At 40.7% G+C, this 17,306-nt stretch overlaps 1 protein-coding gene across 1 annotated transcript in view; it reads right to left on the reverse strand.

Moving 5' to 3' along the window:
- Positions 1-16,604, reverse strand: part of rapgef5a (Rap guanine nucleotide exchange factor (GEF) 5a) — a 45,724-nt gene extending 29,120 nt beyond the window's left edge. Inside the window, exons 1-5 of the mRNA XM_083925822.1 lie at positions 16,331-16,604; positions 7,772-7,822; positions 4,854-4,960; positions 4,205-4,326; positions 3,132-3,309 (exon numbers count right to left, since the gene is read on the reverse strand). Of these exons, the coding sequence (XP_083781948.1) occupies positions 3,132-3,309; positions 4,205-4,326; positions 4,854-4,960; positions 7,772-7,822; positions 16,331-16,474 (602 nt within the window). The 5' untranslated portion in view covers positions 16,475-16,604. The remainder of the gene's footprint in view (positions 1-3,131; positions 3,310-4,204; positions 4,327-4,853; positions 4,961-7,771; positions 7,823-16,330) is intronic.
- Positions 16,605-17,306: the final 702 nt, after the last annotated feature.

The raw sequence follows: 17,306 nt of genomic DNA on the forward strand, positions 1-17,306 counted from the left end.
AAACAAAAAGTGGATGGATATAGATCATGAACATATTAAATATTCTCTGAATGGGTAGTTGTAAAAATGTAATTGTTGCAGGGCTACTGGATTACATTGTACTGTGCAGGTGTTCATATTACTGTGTCCCTCCCTTGTGTTTTGTGTCTATACGGAAGTTGTATGCAACTGATATAGGGTGGTGTTCATACCTAAACGTCTCCATGATCAGCTCTCTGACAATCCAAACTCGACATGGACTAAACTTTAAATGAACAAATGGTGACTTTTGCTGCAGGGGCAGTGTACGGAGATCTTTTCATAGTTAAATTTTAATACCCACTCCTTACAAAGCTATTATAAAAAGCACTATATATGCAGGTTTTCGTCCTTACTGTAATGCGAGCCACAGAGTTAAAGAGAGAGAGTGCGAGAGAGAGGCTTTCTTGCCAATAAAGCTCATTAAATTGAAACAGAATTGATTTTAGATCGAGAAAAAGGGATAGAGAAAGAGAAATACATGTCTTTTTGTATAACTTGTATTACCTATTATCCACAAAAGAACATTTACTTCCAGCAAGCATTGCAGTTTAAAATGAACAATAAACTAATCAACGTTAATGACCACATTATGCCTGGTAGCCAATACTATTGTTTAGACACAGCGATCTGTTCAACACGCTGGCAGTGTTGACACCAACTGAATAATGACACACACAGACATCTTCTACACGTGATACAGAGGAGATAACCCATTTAATTAGTAGCATGTTGTTCTGAGGCTTCACTTATGTAAAAATCACGAGCAGGAGGCTTAACTAATGTTGCCTTATCAAGTATCATGTATCAGTATCAATTTAAGATTTCTTGAAGATAAGAAACACTCTGACTAGAAAAGATAAACATTATCTGATGCATTAGAATATGTTAAAATGTGTATTAATATGTGAATAAGTTTAACAGCATTCATAAATACATATTATGTATATATTTTTTAAAGCTTTGGCAAAATAAGTCATTGTATTCATTGGTTTGCTTAATACATATTTTTTTTCAGTTTAAAACTAAAACACATCCTGAGTGAAATGTGAAAAACTACTGGAAAATGCTAATTCAAAACACAAAATTCAAGTTCGAAAATTGTTTTCTACATGCCTATAGAGGATCAGGCAAATAGGAAAATAATCCTGTTAGTGGTAATAGTAAATAATGCATGAAAGGGTTAACAGATGGTTAAACACACGTTTGTGCACTTGGGCAGGTTCACATTGCCGGGATTTTGTGTGCAACAACTACAATCAAGAATCAGCATTAACTAGTAGAAAACAGTATTAACCAATTTATCTGCAAATCTCCTGGAAGCAGCCAGTGCAGTTACGTCAGGTGTTTTCTCCTCACAGCTAAAACTATTCTCCTTTACACTAACAAGAGAGTGCGAGACAAAGAGTGGAGGGTGTGAGACGAGAGGATCCCTGCAGAGAAATGGTGCACCAGTCAAATAGAGGCAGAGACAGCAGCGGAGTGACAGAAGAGTGAGAATGTTGAATGCCTAATCTCACCTGTGTCTAATCTACATTACACTTTTTCAGATGTAGTTTTAAGCAAAAACCTACTAGATAATTTCTATCCCTTCATAAGAGAATCTATGAAACATGATAAATGTATGCAGTCACACCAGAAATCTACAGGTAAACTACTGCACCCTGTCAACTTGTGGAAACACTGTGGTGCAGTGCCTCTAAATGTGTATATCATCCACTATAATGTAAAGAAAGTAACACAGAGGTACGTACAGTATGTTACATGTGATTTATATAAGTAAAAATGACACTTGGTTCCCCTCGCTGTCGTGCTCTCTCCCTGGTGTCTGCAAATGCACCCTTTGAAGTTGACACAGATGAATACGGTGACATGTGCTCTTGTTCCCTCGCTCTCCGTATATACATTTTTTTCTGTTAACCGTCTTAATCTCTCTCTCTTACTCTGAGTGACAGATTGAGTTCAGTAGCAGCCTCAGCAGGAATCCCACACACAGGAACAGCAAAGCAAGGAACTCTGGCTGACACCACTGTGTGTGTGTGTGTGTGGGTCTGAGCCCATCTTGTGTTTGAGTCTATTTCTTATATGTGTGGAGGTGTGTCCGCATCAATGTGTCTCTCACATAAGCAGATTGAGGATTTAAAACACTGAATAGAGATTAGGTTTTTAGCTGGTTTAAAGGAAGATCTTTGGAGAGAACGTGCATGTGCGAGTGTATATTATGTTGCAGAACAGTAATGCACTTCCAAGCGTGCACATCCACCAAATCGAACACCCTGACCTGTCATTTTTCATGGTAAATAATCAGACAGACAATATGATCTCAATCCTCAATCTAAACAGGAACACTACCATTTCGACTTTGATATTTAACCAGAGACACAAGCTTCCAATTCCGGTCAATGGAGATCATCCAGTACATTACAACTGAGTCACAATCACCTACAACTATGCTCAACATGCTGCAGCAACTTAATATGTTGGCTCTAATGGCAAAAGCAGAAACTTGTCATTATAACAGATACATGTGACCAAGCATATCCATCTGTATGTTCATCCATTAGAGCTGTCAACCATTCAAACTTGGGAAAATATCCAATATTCAATATAATAATGTTTCTAAATTGCAAATTCAGTGTAGAGTATAATGCTGTGCTTTGCAGTCCAGCAAACTACATTGTCGTTCTTTTTGGTAACACAACATGGAGGCAACTACATACAAGTATTGAAAAAAAAATTCAAGCAAACATCCCTGACGGGTCCACGTGCATGTTCATCTAAGTTTAGCAGAAAGAGGCATGTTTCTGCCCTAACCTTGAGACCAAAATCATCTAAGATGTAATGTCTGTGAGTCACTTTAGAAGCAAAATCAAGGTGAGGCAGTTTGCTTTCTTTTAAAGAATGACACTCCTTTACAACAAGCCTGAAGTTAGCGTTTAGCTAGTTACTCGAAATATGTACATTTTACGACGCAAAGTTATGAACTAATTCAAATTTATAAAGTGTTCATTCTCATTTGTTCAAACTTGTATTTAAAAAAAAAAAAATGAACATCCTACCATCCATCCATCTATCGCAGCATAACTTGCAAACACATTTTAATGGACACTTACGGGCTGTTGGCCCCGCCTCCAGAGCGAAACTGGACGTACGGGGCAAGTTGCAGGAGGAGCCTAACCGCTTCGGACCACTCCCCCTCATTGGAGCGAAAGTCACAGGAGGCGGAGTCACACTCCTCAAAGCTGAACTGGTAGTAAGAGTTTGAGTCTGAAAACATCACCCGCTGGTCCACTGGAAAAAGTATAGACACAGGGGAAAAAATGTGAGAAGAAGAAGCTTCCTGTCCTGTTGTGTGTCAGGATTGCATTGTTGGAAGTTTACGATGATTAAGGGAATAACAGAAGCTACAAACTTGATCTTCATCATGTGTGTGGAGAATAACTATATTATACGCAAGTCATTACAGTTTCATCAAAGAGTTGGCTGCTACACTTTTTAGGGGCCATTTTAGCCTACCTAACCTGCATCCCATCAATAAGTTATCAATAAAAGGAAGATGAATGATGCATGCGTCGTATTGTTCATATAAATGTAAACAGATGCACACAGTTAATCAACAATTAAGTATTCATCATTCACATTTAGATCAAGCAACTTCTGAGGTTAGCAAGTTACATGTTATTCTTTGAAAGTGGCCAAAAATAAGAGATGAATTTGTTAAACCATGCTAATTACACCACATTTAACAGCCATTTAAACAGGATCAGATGTATTTTGAATATGGGTGAAAACCGTTCCTAAAGATCTGAGACAAAACAAGTGTCGGTTTGTGCATTATTTGTATTTATAGTGGTGCACAAAAACAGCAGTCTGAATCATTGTTGATGGACATAATCGACAGTGATTGATAAAAAGAAATTCTGTAAAATGTACATTGTTGGTTGATAGCACGTTTTAAAGACACAGTGACAACAATAAAAACCTTGATAAACTCTGTTTTGAGGATTAGCCCAACTGATCAACTGCACTTGAGAAAATGTCTCAAGAGGCTTAAGTTTGCTCTTTTTACAGATGTGTACATTGTTGCTGAAGTCATTGGAAGGTTACTGTAAAATTTTAAGCATACTCACACCTCCAGGCAAGTTAGTGTGTGTGTATGTGTGAATGTGTGTGGTTGTGTTTTTACCAGACAGCAGGACTCCCAGCTCCAGCAGCACCTGCCAGACACGCACAGCAGTAGTCCGACAGCGCACGTACACACACTGCTCACACAGCCACTGCACCAGCTCCACACCCACGTAGCTACGCCTGTTAAAACACACACACAATTTCAGCACAAGAAATACAACCACACGGTGTTATGAAGCATGTGCACACACTTCCTCCCTCGGCACAAAGCTCTTCTTTTTTATTTAATCAATATGTACATTGATTATTCATTAGTTCTCTGTAAGCCTTTTCCTCTGAATCCACTGAATACTTTCCGTCTGCTTCCCCCCAGGATAAACTCATTGTGTATGTGTGTGGGTCTATGTGCAATGACGTATAAGCGTACCTATTTATATTTGCGTCCAGATGTTCACAGGATCTTTGCATGCATCTGTATGTATAGTATGCAAATTATATTGCATGAGAGTGCATGTAGTCCCAGAACCATCTACTGCTCGGCAATATAATGCCTACGTCAGACTTGGCTCGTCTAACTGCATAAACAACTTGACTGGCCAATCAGGACGAGGCTCAACAGTGACTGGTGAGCCAGTGTACATGCTTCAACAGACACATCGATACATCCCTGCACACAGACAGACACACAAACACAGAGCCAAGTGTACCGTATGATTCTGGCCAGGTGTATCTTGTCTTTAGCTGGGTATGGTCCATGAGAGAGGAAGGCATTCCTCACAGCCCGACCAGCACATGGAAAACTCTGGGAACAAGACTGACACACAGAGAGCCACATCAAAATGTATTCTTTTGCATTTTAAAATCTGAACACTTGACAAATGCAACTAAAATGACAAAATTGTTATCCCAACAATGTCTTTGACATTGGTGTCTCTGCACACTAGTGTGGCTACATGCTGTCATTGACAGGCTCACAAGGGCGGCTCGATTTCTTTCCCCCTGAGGAATGAAACATTGACTGTGTCTGCACGCTCTGCAATAAACTCACTATTGACGCTGTGGTAAATAAGGCCGTATTTCAATTAAGCTGTTTAGATAGGCTGCTTGTTCTGTTCTGTTTTCATTCATACTCACCTTTACATGCCGAGCCCACTTGATAAGTGCTCCATTCACATTATGTGTCAACACATATCATAACATCATGAGAGACTTCCTCATGGAAGCAATTTCGCAAATGACTGCACCTTAAGACATAATAACTTTTATAGTAGGATGGTAGAGCATGTGTTAATTAAATTGTCACATGTAATGCAAAATTAAAGGGGACTCATTTTTCAGGATGAAGAAATGGTGTCAGTTGAGAACCGGTAACAAATTGGAATCGGTACTGCACGTCTCAGAACTTATCAATTCCTTTTGTCAACGTCAGCATGTTTATCGGACAGTTGCGCATGCTATAATAACATAAGCAGCCCTCAGGTAGGCTTAGCAGATCAGATAGCGAAAACCTGCAACCTGTACAAATATGATCTTGTTTTTTTTCTTTCAGGCTCTAGTTTTTACTATTTTTTTAATGTTAAAAAAAAAACCTCATTGTCTGAATAAACCCGGTATTCACCCTCTGTCTGAAACACTCTGTTTTAGCACCTGTGTCTTTAAGCCCGCCTCCCGAAAAAGCCCACTCTGCTCTGATTGGCTTGCAAGAAAAATATGCCACACCTTTGCAATGAAAGTTCTCAAGTCGTGGGTGAAGATAATTAGATGGGGGAGGCTGTTAAATCTAATGAACTTGCATATGTCATATGGTAAAAGGAAAGAATTTATGACCACTAGTGGCACTATGAAGTAATGTTTCTAAAAGTGGGACACACTTGCAACTACAAAAGACCATGGCTGACACAATACACATTCTTGAAGATGGTTTAGCTCTTTTCCTGGATGACTGTTCCAAACATAATATAACAAGAATCGTAGTAGTGTGCCGACAAAAGGTAGTAAAGAAGACTGCTAGCTGATAGCAACATGGGGGTAACGACTCAGGTTTTGAAATATTTAATCGTCTATGCAAATGTTTTACAAAGAATGAAAGTCATTGAACATGTTTGTCTGCGTTCCACCATAACCACTATGTTTTGATGAGGAAAAAAATGAATGCAAACATAACTGTTTTAATGAAAAGCTCTATAGGGTAGATTTAAGGTACTGTATGTTAATGTAGAGATAAGTTATTGTCCTGATAAGTTTACGTGCACTGCCGTATCCCACTGTTTGTCTTGGACTCAAAGAAGGTTTATGACCTCCAAACAGAATTACTGATCCTCATTGTGGCAACAAGGTGCCCTTCAAACCAAGAACCTGGGTTCAATCAGGCTCATGCAGCCAGACCCCAAATTTCACATCATACACTGGGGTCTGAGCCTTGATCAGAATTCTCGCCAATTAACAGTTGGATGATAAATTAACTCTACCTAACATGTTTTGTTTCAGATTTTCAGGCTGATCTATAAACTAAAAAAATTGTCTACCAAAATAGTTTTTTGAGAAATAATGTCAGGTGAATAATAAGCCATGCAGTCATGTTTCATTGTTGAAGTAGTTTATACCAACGAAGCACCACCCACTGTCACCATCAACGAAACCAATCTCCAAAGTTTATTGATTGGACAATATTTACTAAGAATGGTTAGATCCTAGTCACTGAAAGCTTGACCAAACAGACAACAAAAACTGAGGAATGGAGATGTAACCTGGCTTAGACAAAATCAAATGTAAGGCTCCTTCTTGTAAGCACCTTGCGGTTTAGGTGCTCATGGGTAAAACGTTTTTAACAGCATCATACTGCTCTGTGTACCACATCAATGTTAGAATATAACCATTTCCATTTGAGGCAAGATATAAAAGAGGATCTACTGAAATACAGCCGTTAAAAAATAGAGCAGTGCTGAGGGACAAACAACCAAGCAGAGACAACGTTTTTTTGGCACATGGGTAACAGCCGTGCACATAAAAAAAGCAACATCTAAGCTCTGGATGTTGACTTCTTTAAATATGTTTTAAACTTTTCAGCTAATGTTTTTAATGTTCAAAGAAAAATATACTCAAGTGAAAAATTTAAGCCCTGAGGCCATTTCAGAGTGCAGCATTAAAATGTTTGCTAAACCGCATAACAGTGATGCACGACCAATTAAGACTCTCCCTTAGAGTGTGTGTGTGTGTGTGTGTGTGTGTGTGTGTGTGTGTGTGTGTGTGTGTGTGTGTGTGTGTGTGTGTGTGTGTGTGTGTGTGTGTGTGTGTGTGTGCGTAGTTTGTGAAACGAGTTTGGAAAAAGACCAAGATAATATCACCACTGATGTCACTTGTATTAGGGCTAAACAAACACACTTTCGCTTCACAGCAAAACTAAAGGGATGACATCACCTGTCTGCGCGTGCGTGTGTGTGTGTGTGTGTGTGTGTGTGTGTGTGTGTGTGTGTGTGTGTGTGTGTGTGTGTGTGTGTGTGTGTGTGTGTGTGTGTGTGTGTGTGTGTGTGTGTGTGTGTGTGTGTGTGTGTGTGTGTGTGTGTGTGTGTGTGTGTGTGTGTGTGTGTGTGTGTGTGTGTGTGTGTGTGTGCGTGTATGTCCTCACCTTGTGTACTGTAGGTCCAGTGCTCGGGCCGGGGATAGTGTCAGGTGATTGCTGTTGAAACACAATACACACAAGCCATCAGAGCCTGCACACAGTGACACACTGAACAAACAAGACTCTGAGATGAGAAGGACCAGTTTTACCATTCCAAAAACATTAGTCAGGTTTTGCTTAAATAAACAGCATTAACAACCATTGCTCGTACGTTCATGCATTGCTACAATACACTTTGACAAACTTAAAGAACGTGGCCATTCATTTTTTACTTATAAAAAGGGTGTGATGATTGTCTGATCTAATGGTGACACACATTCACTCAAACACTCATAAATACAAAACCAATACAGTCAGAAAACCTGATTTAACAGTTACATTTCTCGATAATATTAGGCAATTATGAATCTGACTGTCACAGTATAGCAGTAATGAATCTCTACCACCACCATTCCATCATGTTGCCCCCCCCCCCCACCCCCATCTCACCCACCAATCAGGAAATAACATTGTACTAGCTTAAAAAAACATACATATGTATTGTTTTTACTGCTAATATACGGCCAATGTGCGATTTCAACTTAAAATCAACCTAACATAACATTAAAGTACTTAAAGACAGTATCTACAGAGCTTAATCCGTTACCTTCTAACCCATTCAATTTGTTTTTATGTTTTATTGTTTAACTGTTTTACAACACTGAATTGGTGAACTGGTTAAAAGACTTGTTTAAGTAAAAGTGAAGGATCTCTACAAACACATCTAAAATAAGAAAACGAAGAATGACTGTTCTCAACTTTGTGTAATCAAGGTGTAGAGAGTCGTTTTAGGTTCATTACAACTGTATTTGCAGTTTTCATTAGCAGGCAAGTCCATTTCTTGGCTAAAACTACATAATACAGACAAGAAATTGGGTCTTTTCACAGCAGACAGTTTCACTTGTCAATCGAAGAAAAGGCACAGGTGTTACTTATTCCATCAACGACCGCTGTTGTATTCGATGTCCCAGTGAGCCATGACAGCGTGACCGCGAGGCAGCATGCATAATAGCAGGAATCTCAAGCAGCTAAATGGAATTCAGCCATTTTTAGTTCTGTTATTTAAGCCTGTGTTTTTCCTACTGGGACATACCAAACGGTCTATTTCTATTGTCTTTGCCCATTTAAAATCTGTGAAAGGTTGATATTGAAAAGTACATCTGTGTTACTCGAGACACCAAACAGGAGGAACAGAAAAAGATGTGGTACAGCCGTCCTCAATAACAGAGTGTCCGTGCAAACAGGGTAGTGAGGGAGTGGTTGAGATGGGAAACACTGAGCAAACTGTTGTAAAACAAAGTGGAATCCCGTTTTTCCACCCAAATTAGCACATATATGCAGTTTTTTTTAATGTAGAATAGGCAATAGACTTCTAGACAGGTGACGAGTATGCCTTGGGCTATGGTTTTTCTTCTTCTTTGGTATGTAAAGTTCAACATCACAAACGCATCCGAAAAAAGAGTTAGTAAACAGTGGAAAGCAGCACGGACACAAGTGACAATGCGATGCTGGTTACTTCTTTACATCTGTTACTTATTCAATCTCTCTTTCAAACTCGGTGCCACTGATCTGGAACGATGTCTGAGCGCAGCTTTAGCATAGACGGATGGAATTTTTTGCTGAGATGACAAAAAGTCGCAGACGTTACAGATGAAAGTTGATCTTTTTGGCCGTCTTATTAAATGCGTGTCATGTCGGTGTCATGCAGAGGGCTTGCTTTTCTGCGGGCAGGCCTTGGAACGCTTTGATCAAGAGGGTAAAATGAATGCAGCAAAATACAGAGTAATCTTGCAGAACTGGGAGAAGCATTAATTCACACTTGCATTTGTGTGCAGTTTTAGAACAATATGGCATCATTATCAGTGGATTTGATATGAGAAAATATCATATACTGGAATCTGTTTTGAATGCACCATCGTAGTGCATCACTGATAAAAATACAAACTGCATTAGGAGGATGATCACGTTGCCAACGTTCATTAAAGACAGACAGATGAGAACCTCCTGCAATGAGAGTGCAACTGGTCTGTGCGCTCAGATAGTGAAGCAGGATCACTGAAAAAGTTCTGGGTTGGATTCCCTCTGGGAGCCTTCACAAGAAGCTGAGCTAGAAACCGCCGCTGCCCTTCGCCTGATGACGAACAGAGAGATACAGAGAAATCGAATGACGGAACAAATGAAAACTGTGGAAGATGGATGTAGATGAGGAAATATAAATGAGTTAGCATGCAAGAGAAGAAAGAAGAGAGGCAGAAGGAATCTCGACATTCTATGAATATAAGGCAGGGGGATATGAGCGTGACAGACGGAGCGGGAGAGAGATGAGGCGGTGAGAGACAGAGACATAATTTTAATTGTAATCGTGAAGGAGAGAAAAAAATTCAGTGGGACAAAGACAGGGATGGAGAGAAATGCAAGTCCGTGGCTTTGAGGTGCAAGAAAATGAAACAGACGATTAGAGCGATGTAGAGCAGTGTGTGTGATCCTCATTAGAGCGATGATACTGCCGGGGATGTCATAGACACACGAGCTAGGACAAACACTTGCACACACTATCCGAAGCAAGCGACTGTATCACAGCTCACCTTCAGTTCTTTTCACTAAAGACATACACATTAGGGCTGCACAATGTAAGGAAAAATAAGTGATATGCCATAACGTTGAATATCGTGATAATGATACTACTTGCAATAAATAAAACAGATCATGAAGTGGGCTCAGTTGTGCCTTTCTGCTGCGTTCAGTATACTGCTAAAATACAACAAATTTCTTGTTGAATTAAAAACAAAAGATGAAAGTTGCATCTTACGCCGCAGTTTCAACTAACTCCCAAAATCCCTCAGTGTCTTTTGTTATGTCTCGCAGCAAGAGTTGATATTGCAATGACGATAAAAAAATAGATATTTGTTGTATGAGAAAACATGTTTTCATTAAATATAACAGCCAGTTAGCTTAGCTTAGCATAAAGACTGGAAACAGCTAGCCTGGCTCTGCCCAAGAGTAACAAAATCTGCATTCCAGCACCTTTTTGGATTATCAGTCAGACAAAACAAGCAATGTGAAAACGCCATCTTGGGTTTCAGGAAATGTTTTCTATTGTCCTACATTTTATATTTATACACCAAACAAATAGAAATTTGACAAAAATAATCCTCAGTTGCATCCCTAATGTTGCAATGAGAGGTCACGAAGAAAGCCGGAGGTGACAGAAAGTTCAAAAGCACAGTTTTTCCCATTCACAATAACATGCAAGGCTGCCGTTTCAGATTTATCCACAGTAGAATTTTTTTTAACATTATTGGCTGTGAAAAAATTGCCAGCTTGCGGCGGACCTCCTCGGAGATATCAGTAAAGATGAGAGCCTTATTTTCCTTTTTGTGTGTGTGACGACATGCAGTGTTTGGACTGGGGGTTAAGTAGAGCACACCCGCCAGCCAAGCACACAGACGAAATAAATTGTTTCTGACTCTCGCTATCTCTATCTCGCTCCTTCTTTCTCTCTTTTGTCTTGGTCACTATTTTATCTCTCCATCTCTTTGTCTCCCGGTCTGGTGAACACTGATCTCTCGAGAGGTCTTGGTTTCTCCGCCATCATCTCTTCTCACAAACACGCTCAAGAACACACATCAGCACTAGAGGAGTTTCATTCATACTGTATCCCACAAGAGAAACGTCTGCTGGCCATGTTCCTGTGAGTCTCTTTGTCTGCGCCTTAGTTTTCCTCACAAACAAACAGTCCTCCATCGCAGAGTATACTGCCGTCAGGACCCGAGGCCCGAAAGAGAGTGACAGGAGAGAAGATGAATGAGGAGGGATGAGCGCTATAAAAGAGAGAGCACATACTGACATGCTTATCTGTGTGATGACTTCAAAGTGTGTATACACAGAGAGAGAGAGGCAGAGAGCGAGGTCATTATCTGGAAGAAATGGATTACTCTCAGATTCGATTGCGGAGCACAGTGAAGAGCTGTAACACAGTATGCTACCCCACACACACACACACACAAACACACACACACACAGCTCCTGTCGACTCTTAATAAATTTGTCATACAAGGATGTCAAAATAGAGACATAAAAGCAGCTACAGCTGATAAGACAGACTCTAAGAAACCCACCCACCGGGCCACACCTATCTGCCAGCGCACATGACCTTTGACTTACCAGCACTTTATTGATCCGTAGTGTACTTGTTGATAACAGACTAATTACAGAAAATAAATCAGTAGTTTCAGCTTCTCAACTTTGAAAATGTGCTGTATTTTCAGGTTTGGACTGGACAAACTTTTTTCATGTCAGATTGGGCTTTAGACCATTTTGATGAGCACTTTTCCACTATCTTCTGTCATTTTAAAGATCAAACTATGAAACTAGGAATTTTTAGAGAGTTTTAAGCCTGAAATCAAGTCAACCAACTACAAGATGAATTGTGACAAAACTTTTGATTCAGCAAAAGAAAAAAAAAAGGAAAATGAAAGAAAAGTCAAAAGGTACAAGACTGCGCCCATAATGATCCTAGAGTTCAGTGGCAGCAGTTTACTATTTTTTCACTGGTGCAGTCAACATTTCCATGGAGAAAGACGTCACCATTACACTTAGGATTGTGAGTAGTGTAGTACTTCTCCATGACATTGAGAATAAAAAAAAAAAAAAACAAGTTGGCTATTATACAGACAGGAACACGAATCCTCGTTTCACAATCTCATAGGCCATGTTAAGTCTACCTTTAATGGTTACAACTTTATAGCTTCCTTAAGCAGCCCAGTTCAGCTCAGTTCATTACAGAGCGTTAGAATGGTTATTCTTGTCAACTTGTGCACACTAGCACACTTATCCAATACTGAAAAGGTGGAGCTAGAAACACTGCGGTTTGTTGAGTGGTGCAGACGTTCCCCCGCATCATCAGTGAAGAGGAAATAAGCGACAACTGGATGGAGTAGTGATGAATGACAAGGTTTTTCAGCTTCTTACTCAGGACATGGCTGTCCACAGTTTCCATCACTCGTGGAAGCAATACAGAAGGCTCTTACAATCTGTTAATAACACCACCTACATTAAATAGTACTGTCTGCTGTGGAAATGCAAAGCAGATCTGGTCTTAAGGTACATGTCCACACAGGCTATGTACAGTTCTAAAAAGGTACTGTACCAAAAGTGTTTGATGGAAACTCTGCTATATGGCTAATAATCAACTTTTTTTTTTAAATCTAGATCAAATGTATTCCTAACTTTAAGTTGTTAAAGTTTAAAAGTATCTCCTTATGCTAATCATTTCAGTCACATACAGTGATACTTGTTATAGTGTGGGTAAGCTTATACTGTACAGTAAGTGGGTGTAAATGTGCTTTAGGCCTCTCTCTCCTACCCTCACTTGCCCTTTCATCTTTCTTATCTCAATATATAATGCAGTTATGGATGTGGAATATTGCTGGCAGACATAAAAACAAATCACAAGCCACTGTTTTGCTGCGTGTATAAAGCAGAAATTGGATACTCTTCTGAGGAATATCATGAAATATCCTCTAAGACAGTGTTCATAAAGTCTGCTGTTACATTATGAATGTAATAATCTCATTTTGCAGCCTAAATGAGGTTTTCAGCAGCATTTTACATCTAAACACAGTGTTTTTGTGTCAGAGTATAGTTAGTCTTTGTTTGTGTTCACATTTTAATCCACAAAACTCTCTCTGACGCCACACCTCGTGGTCACATTGAGTGCATTTTTTTAATAATATACCTCCAAATGTCACCATTTAAAAGTGTTAAATCTGGTTCATCTGGGGGCAGCAATATCATTTCCTGCGTGTAGTCTGCCATTGATGCATTAAAGGAAGCAAGAAAGATGACGAAGCTGCAACCCAAAACAAAAAGGGGGTGCACTATGATTTCCTTGTGTTTTTAGATTATTAGTTAATTACAACACACCAATTTCAACCTTCTCAAGCTTCAACAAGCATAATTTCCTTAGCTTGCATAAGAATGCAAACGCATTGAATGGCAAGTGCAACAACACATATGCACAATACAGTGTGTGAAGTCGAGAAAGCCTTACTAGTGGGCTGTTTTTGGATACTATTGGGGTCCACAGTAAAAATGTTTGCAGAAAACTGACTTGGGGCTTGAAAGTGCGGTTTGGTAAAAGGAAAAAAAACTACCAATCAGCTTGACCTGCCAGCATCTATCTTCCCAGCCCAGCGTCCACTTAACATATGTATTTGTAAGTGACATTGGCTGACCATTAAGTGGCTCTCAAATCCGACAGCTGTTCGAGCTGTGGCCAACTCTTCAGAGGAGGAAAGAAAACTAGCCAGAGTTCCCTGGTGTAACCTTCTACAGCGTGGCTATTGTACACAGTTCCCTGGGAAAGTTTGACTGAAAGTTGAAAAGTCAGTTCCTTTAAGCAAATTTCTCAGCTCGTGTCATATCGTGGCCAATAAACGATGAATACCATTGCAAGTCACAACAGAGAAAATTGTGAGACAGGATTCAGGTGAGGCTGCTGCAGGCTGGAACCATAGGCGACAGATGGCTCTGTGCAACACAACGGTTTAAATTCACTTGAATAGCTGTCGGCGAACATCAAACACAAGCACATGAAGTAACAAGAAAGCCTGCTTATGTCAGATATTCTGCACTTTTACAGGGCCCCGAATATTTGAACAAAAACAAACAATAGCTCAAGATTCTGCATGGATCAACGAGAAACAAAAAGGTAAAAAGGTGTCCACCTATAGAAGAGATGCTGTGATCTCAAATCATGTCTCGATTTCCTTTGTAGCGTTTCAAATTCTGTGCCATTGCACTGCCAAAACCAATCCACGGTAGTTCCTCTTTCACATCTTTTTGGAGAATTTATATGTGCATAAAAAAACCCAAGAGTGAGACTTTTGGAGTGTGTGTGTGCCAGGTGAAGCATAACCAACTGCCAGTGTCTGGAGAGAACCAGTCTGCACAGAACAGCCATACCTTTACACTACTTACCCACGCCTCATCACACTCACCCACACATGCACGCACGCATGCACACACACACACACACACACACAAACACACACTACGTTAGATGAAGACAGCAGAAGGAAAACTCAACATTTTTTCCTCATCTACTCAGTATTCCCCCTTTTTTTCCTTCCCTTCAGCTCAGGCTATGAAAAAAAACACAAAGAGGATACGGTGTTACAGCTTGATGATTCAAACATCCAGCTCCTGCCTTGATTGGTGCAGCTTCAGAAATCTGACACTTCTGTAATACTCAACGCCATTCTTCATGGTTTCATTATGTTTTTGTCTGGACTGACTTTCAAATGTGCATATTCTGTTTGGCAGTTCATTATAGGATTACCCATAGATGATTTGTTACCACACTAAGAGAATTTAATCATATTAATCAGACAGGTAACAGGAGCACTAAGCTGCCTCACAATGCAAGTCATTTTAACATCACTTAAAATAACAAGATGTAACATGACATAAAGCGTTCATCTCCACAGTCCAAAGTGGTGCTTTACACTACAAATGTTGCATATTTTTAGCACATTTGGCACCAATGGGACTGGAAGTCTTGGCACTCTGTCCCTGATTCCCACAGAGGCAATCCGGGACACGTTTTGTCCTCGCTGCCACCGATGACGATGAAGATGAACGGAGCTGACACTGTGAGCAGATATTTGGCTTGTCAGGTGTGTTCGTTTCACATCAGGTCACACCGTGTCACGCACATTTACTGCTTACAAGACCAATCACATGAGATGAATTGACGGGTGATTTAGGTCTACAAATCTGCCCTATTTAGACTGGGAGATCAGTGTATGTATTACAGAAAAGAGCTGAAGAATCACTGATTAGTCGATCAACCAATCAAGAAAATGAATCTGAAATATATATAGCCTATATAGTTTTCCAGTGTGAGGATTTGCTGCCTTTCTCTGTTTCATATGCTGTTTTATCTAAATTCAAACTGAATATTTCTAAGATGGGGATGGGGTCTGAAAAAAAACAAGGTGGTAGGTTATAATCACCTTGAGATTTCAAAACTTATGATGGGCATTGTCGCCGTTTTATAAACAAATAAATAGGCTACAAGTAAGCAATTGTCATATTTACCAATGATAATGACAATAAGGCTAGATTGATTTTTGTATAGGCTACTATAAAAGCCCTGTATAAGAGAGTGTGTTTGTGAGGTACGTTGGTATGTGTAATCTGTTGGAGAGGTAGTGTTGCCTTGACTACCGGAGTGTGAAGGTATGGTGTGTCCAACAGCAATTCGAGTTATTATGGATGTAGCACGCGCACACTCACACGCACACACTGCCTCTGCGACAGTAGGCTAATGCTCGGAACAAAATGAAAACACCTGAGTCGTGACGTGGTTACGAAACAACCACACGGCACAGAGCGGAGTCAGGGGGGAAACTCACGGTTAAAAAGATTTTGAAAAACCGTCCGCCGTTGCTAAGGTTCACCAAACATAAAACACGGAGGCACGGACGGTCAAAGTCGAGTCAGCGGTTTGAAAATACTCACGCTCTTCTTCCGCAGGTGCAGCCCGTGCTTGAGTAGTCCTGGCAGATCCCGGATTTTGTGTTTGAGCTGAGCCTGGTCCCGTGCGCTCCGGTTCCACCGCAAGCCCGCGAGCAAGCCGTCCTCTGCGGGCTCAGAGTCCTCCATGGTTGTTGTGTTTTGTTTTCGCTTCTCCTGTCTGTCCTCGAGCTGCCGCCTGACACACCGCTCCGGGTGTCTCTAATGTATCCTCCTCACAAGGCGCCCCGCCGCCCGCGCCCGTTCGCCATTTCCCCCCTCCTCGAGCTCACACTCAGCGACCTGCATCTGCAACCGAGCCGCGCGCAGCGTTTTGACGACCTACTCAATGTATCCGCAGCACGCGACGCTGCTGCTCCACCCAATGGCTCGCGCGTCCTACTCCTCAGTGTACTACCAGGTGTGTATGCGTGTGTGTGTGTGTGTGTGTGTGTGTGTGAGAGAGAGAGAGAGAGAGAGAGAGTGAGCGGGAGGGGGTCACAGGTGCACAGAAACATTGCATCACTTCCACCTTTCATTCTCTGACCTGCCTGACAAATAGTAAAGTTTCAATTTGAAACCATCAAATGTTGAAAGTCACTGCTGCAGTTGCCATGTCAGTATCACTGACATGTTTATTTATGTCGTAGTATGGGCCTAAACGTGTAAAGATAATGGGGGGGAGGGAGAAAACAAGCAGAAGGCAGGTAGGGCTACGTCACCACATTTACCTGGCTCAAATTTCCAAAACCAAACAAAGAGCAGCTACAGAGTGTAACTGTGTGAGGGAGTGTGTATGTGCTATACATGGCAAAGCCGAGGTTCCAGGTTTGGAGCTATATTTTTTGACCCGACCGTGAAAATTATGTGGAGCCTGGAGCTTTTTTCATTCCAGTTTAACCTGAGGGCAGAAGGCTGGTGAGCTGAAACACGAGAGGACCTCAATCCTTCACCATGTGAGGTGTTAAAGATGAGACACAAC

The sequence above is a fragment of the Echiichthys vipera genome, assembly GCF_963691815.1.
Source record: "Echiichthys vipera genome assembly, chromosome: 13".
In the NCBI taxonomy this organism is placed as follows: Eukaryota; Metazoa; Chordata; class Actinopteri; order Perciformes; family Trachinidae; genus Echiichthys; species Echiichthys vipera.